Source organism: Rhincodon typus, unplaced genomic scaffold, assembly GCF_021869965.1.
Source record: "Rhincodon typus isolate 14 unplaced genomic scaffold, sRhiTyp1.1 hic_rhity00011322, whole genome shotgun sequence".
NCBI lineage: Eukaryota > Metazoa > Chordata > Chondrichthyes > Orectolobiformes > Rhincodontidae > Rhincodon > Rhincodon typus.
This window is the reverse complement of record NW_025976960.1, coordinates 1-3,925: the sequence shown is the minus strand read 5'-3', so window position 1 is coordinate 3,925 and position 3,925 is coordinate 1. Positions and strand designations below refer to the sequence as shown.

At 53.8% G+C, this 3,925-nt stretch overlaps 1 protein-coding gene across 1 annotated transcript in view; it reads right to left on the bottom strand.

Annotated features, from left to right (window-relative positions):
* Positions 1–3,655, bottom strand: part of LOC125482502 (RLA class II histocompatibility antigen, DP alpha-1 chain-like) — a 6,725-nt gene extending 3,070 nt beyond the window's left edge. Inside the window, exons 1-2 of the mRNA XM_048594586.1 lie at positions 3,466–3,655; positions 1,292–1,552 (exon numbers count right to left, since the gene is read on the bottom strand). Of these exons, the coding sequence (XP_048450543.1) occupies positions 1,292–1,552; positions 3,466–3,541 (337 nt within the window). The 5' untranslated portion in view covers positions 3,542–3,655. The remainder of the gene's footprint in view (positions 1–1,291; positions 1,553–3,465) is intronic.
* Positions 3,656–3,925: the final 270 nt, after the last annotated feature.

Below are 3,925 nucleotides of genomic sequence, written 5' to 3'. Positions count from 1 at the left end.
CCCCTCCCCACCCCCGCCATCAACGGCCCTCCCAGGCAGAACCTTCCGGAAGCCCACCAGGTCTCGTTCTTCTCTTGCCTCAAACTCCATTCTGAACGTTTCGTTTTAAAATTTAACCCCTTTGACTAAGGGAGAGCAATGCTTTCTATCCCTCCCCTGCCCGTGCACCTCCTAACCTGACACAGCCCTCACTCAACCTTCTCCGTTACACAGAAAATAATCCGAGTTTTTCCAACCTCTTTTCATCCCTCTGTCTCAGGCAACATCCCAGCAAATCTCCTCATTACCCCAGCTCCAGCGCGGAGACCAGAAATACTCCGGCTGTAGCCTCACCAAAGTCCTGTACAGCTCCAACATCACCTCCTCGCTCTTATACTCTATAACCACAACTGACACAGAATTGTACAGCACGGAAACAGACCCTTCAGCCCAACCTGTCCATGCTGACCCAGATATCCTAAATTAATCCAGTCCCCATTTGCCAGCACTTCCCTCTAAACCCGTCCTATCCATGTCCCCATCCAGATGCCTTTTAAATATTGTAACTGTACCAGCCTCCACCACTTCCTCTGGCTGCTCGTTCAACACACACACCCTGCATGAAAATGTTGCCCCTTAGATCCCTTTTAAGTCTTTTCTCTCTCACCTTAAACCTATGCCCCTCTAGTTTTGGAAATCCCTACCCTGGGGGAAAAGACACCCACCCCGCTTCACACACAGATAGACAGGGCGGTGAAGAAGGTGTTTGGGACGCTCGCCTTTATTGGTCTGTGCATTGAGTGTAGGAGTTGGGAGGGTCATGTTGCGACTGTATTGGTGAGGCCACTTTTGGAAAACTGCATTCAATCCCGGTCTCCCTGCTACAGGAAGGATGTTGGGAAACTTGTAAGGGTTCAGAAAAGGATGTTGGAGGGTTTTAGCAACAGGGAGAGGCTGGGGCTATTTTCCCTGGAGCGTCGCAGGCTGAGGGGTGACCTTATAGAGGTTTATAAAATCATGGGGGGCATGGATAGGGGAAATAGATGAGGTCTTTTGCCCCAGGGTAGGGGCAAGTTTCAGCAGGGGCTTTTAATCATACAAATCCAATTTAGCACAGCCAACAGTTTCCACATTTCCCATCTTCCAGCTCAATTCCCCCCCAACCCAAAATCCGAGATCCTCAATCTCGAGCTGAGTCTGGAAGGTTCACTCTTAAAGGGACCTGCACCTCCAACAGCTGGGGAGTGTGCACGGGCAGACTGTGTGTGTCCCCCCACCAAGGGGTGAGCAGTTTTGAAGCTCCTCCACTCACCGTTTGGGCTGTTCGAATGATTGGTCACCACGGCCGCTATGGCCAATGCTCTCCGTAGCGACGCCACAGTCCTGTCACGATCTTGTGTGAATTCTGTCAGGATCGCGCGGTAGTCTTCGAAACCCGGGGCCAGGAACTGGATGTCTGGCAAGCTGCTGTCATAGTAGATGAAGGGTCTACCTTCAACCTGGAGCTCACACACCAACTCCGGGAACCTGGGATCATCTGCCGCAAAACAGCCGAACTGCATGTTCCACCTGTCTGAGATGGATCAACGGTTGGAGATGTTAACCAAACCGTCAGAATCAGGATGCCCACGCAAGAATGCAAGGTCGGTTTCTTTTTCAACGTGCTTAGGGGGCAGGGAGAGCAGGAGGAGGCCGTTCTGATTGGGCCACTTTCTCATCTCCCATCTCCCCCCCGACCTCCAATTCCCAAAGCCTTCAGTTCCCCCCTCAATCAGAAAACCTCCCTCCTCAATCCACCTGTCTGGGAGTTGGGGTGGGGGGTGCGGGTGCTGGGGGAGGTGAGTGAAGGGAGAGAATCCCACAGACACCTCCAGCCTCCAACAGAAGAGCTGATGCCCACCTCCTTCTCCCCACCTTCTGAAACCCCCATCGTTCCAGATTGCCCCACACAGCCGGGGAAATGGGGGGCGGGGGGTGGTGTTGGTGTGGGGAACAGGCTGTCTCCATGCTCCCCTCAGGATGTTTCATTGTGACCATCCTCTCCTGCTCATCCTCTCCTCGGAAGATGGACCCCTACGTTCTGAGCGAACGCTCTCTAAACTAACTCCAACATAAGTCTAGCCCTCCTTCTATGATAGGCAACAGAACTGGGCACAGTGTTCCCAGTGACGTTCCACCAACGCCCTCTACATTTGGAGCAAGACTTCCAAAGCCTTATACACCATTTCAGCTTGGAGTAAGTTCCAATCATCTTCCTCATTCCTTACGATTCACACAGCCAGGTTCCTCCACTTCCTGTAGCAACCCTTCGAGTCTCCAATTAAGGTATTACTATTTTCTGTGGCTTCCCCGCAACATTGAACAGACGGATATCATTCCCGGTCGGGATGATGAGGGACTTGGAGGAAACTTGCAGGGGATGGTGTTCCCGGTGATTCTGCTGCTCCCTCATCCTTTCCCAGGGGGAGGGGGTTTGGGGTGTGGCGGCAGAGGGGTGCCGGGTGTAGAGGGTGTGGCGGGTTCGGAAGGTGCTGTCAGTTGGAGGAGCCTCGGCGAGTTGCTGCGGTGCATCTTGTAGACAGTACACATTGCTGCCCTTCTGCATCGCTGTTGGAGCTCAGCCGAGCATTCCTAATGATCCCAGCTGCCGCCGTGCATCAGTGGTGGTGGGAGGGAGCATTGAAGGTGGGGGGGGGGGGAGGTGGTTAGCATGTCCATCAAGCGCAGGGATGGGGGCTGTTTTGCCCTGGAAGATGTGGAGCTTCTCGAGTGTTGTCAGAGCTGCCCCCGTCCAGGGCAAGTGGGGGGTGTTCCCCTCACCCTCCTGCCTTGTGTCTTGTTGATGGTGGGACAGGAGGGGAGTTACTCGCTGCAGGATTCCCAGCCTCTGACCTGCTCTCGTAGCCACAGGACTGATTTGGGGCTGGGTCCCAGTTCAGTTTCTGCTCAATGGGGAACCCCCAGGATGTTGATAGTGGCGGGGGGGAGGGGTGGAATTCAGTGACGGTAACGCCATTGAACATCAAGGGAGGGGGCGATAGTTAGATTGTCGCTCGTTGGAGACGGTCACTGCCTGGCATTTGTGTGGCGCGAATGTTAGTTGCCTCTTTGTCGGCCCGAGCCAACCAGCTTCAGAAAATGGACTTGGCGACCTCACTGGGGCACAGCAGGAGGCATCGTCGGTGGTTGGGTTGGGTGGGTGGGGAAGCAAAGAGGGTTTTGGGAGGGGGCATGTGAGATATGGAGAGGGTGGGACAGAGAGGGAGGTGGAATGAGTCGTTCCTTTGGACTGGGTAGAAAAAGGTCCAGATGGAGGGTGGGTGGTGGGCAGCTGCGGGATCTTGCTGTGCGTGGACGAGGCTTTGGAAGTGCCCGGAGGTTTTAGACTCTGATGATTCTGGTTTCCCTTTCCCACCCCAGCCCCTAGCCAGCTGAGACTCACCCCGCACCCCCCACCAACCCCCAGCCTTTAAACCCCTCACTCACCAGGCTGTACAGACCCCTGGCACGGCCAGAGAGAGGACAGAAGGAAAACCAAAGTGAGGAAGGACTCACTGGCCATTCTCAGACTCTGCTCACAGTATCGTCGCTGACAGATAACTTGGGTCAAGTTGTATCTCAATGATCCCCACAGAGTCCGGTAAAACTGAAAGGAGGAAGTCAGTCAGTGAGAGAGAGGAGGGGCACAGAAATAGTTTTAACTTGTTTAGGACAGTGAGCGAGTGCAAAACAGAGAGAGAGAGAGACAGAAATCGGGACAGACAGACTGAGATTGAGAGGAGAGAGAGACAGAAATCGGGACAGACAGACTGAGATTGAGAGAAAGAGAGAGGAGAGAGAGACAGAAATTGGGACAGACAGAGATTGAGAGAAAGAGAGAGGAGAGAGAGACAGAAATTGGGACAGACAGACTGAGATTGAGAGAAAGAGAGAGGAGAGAGAGACA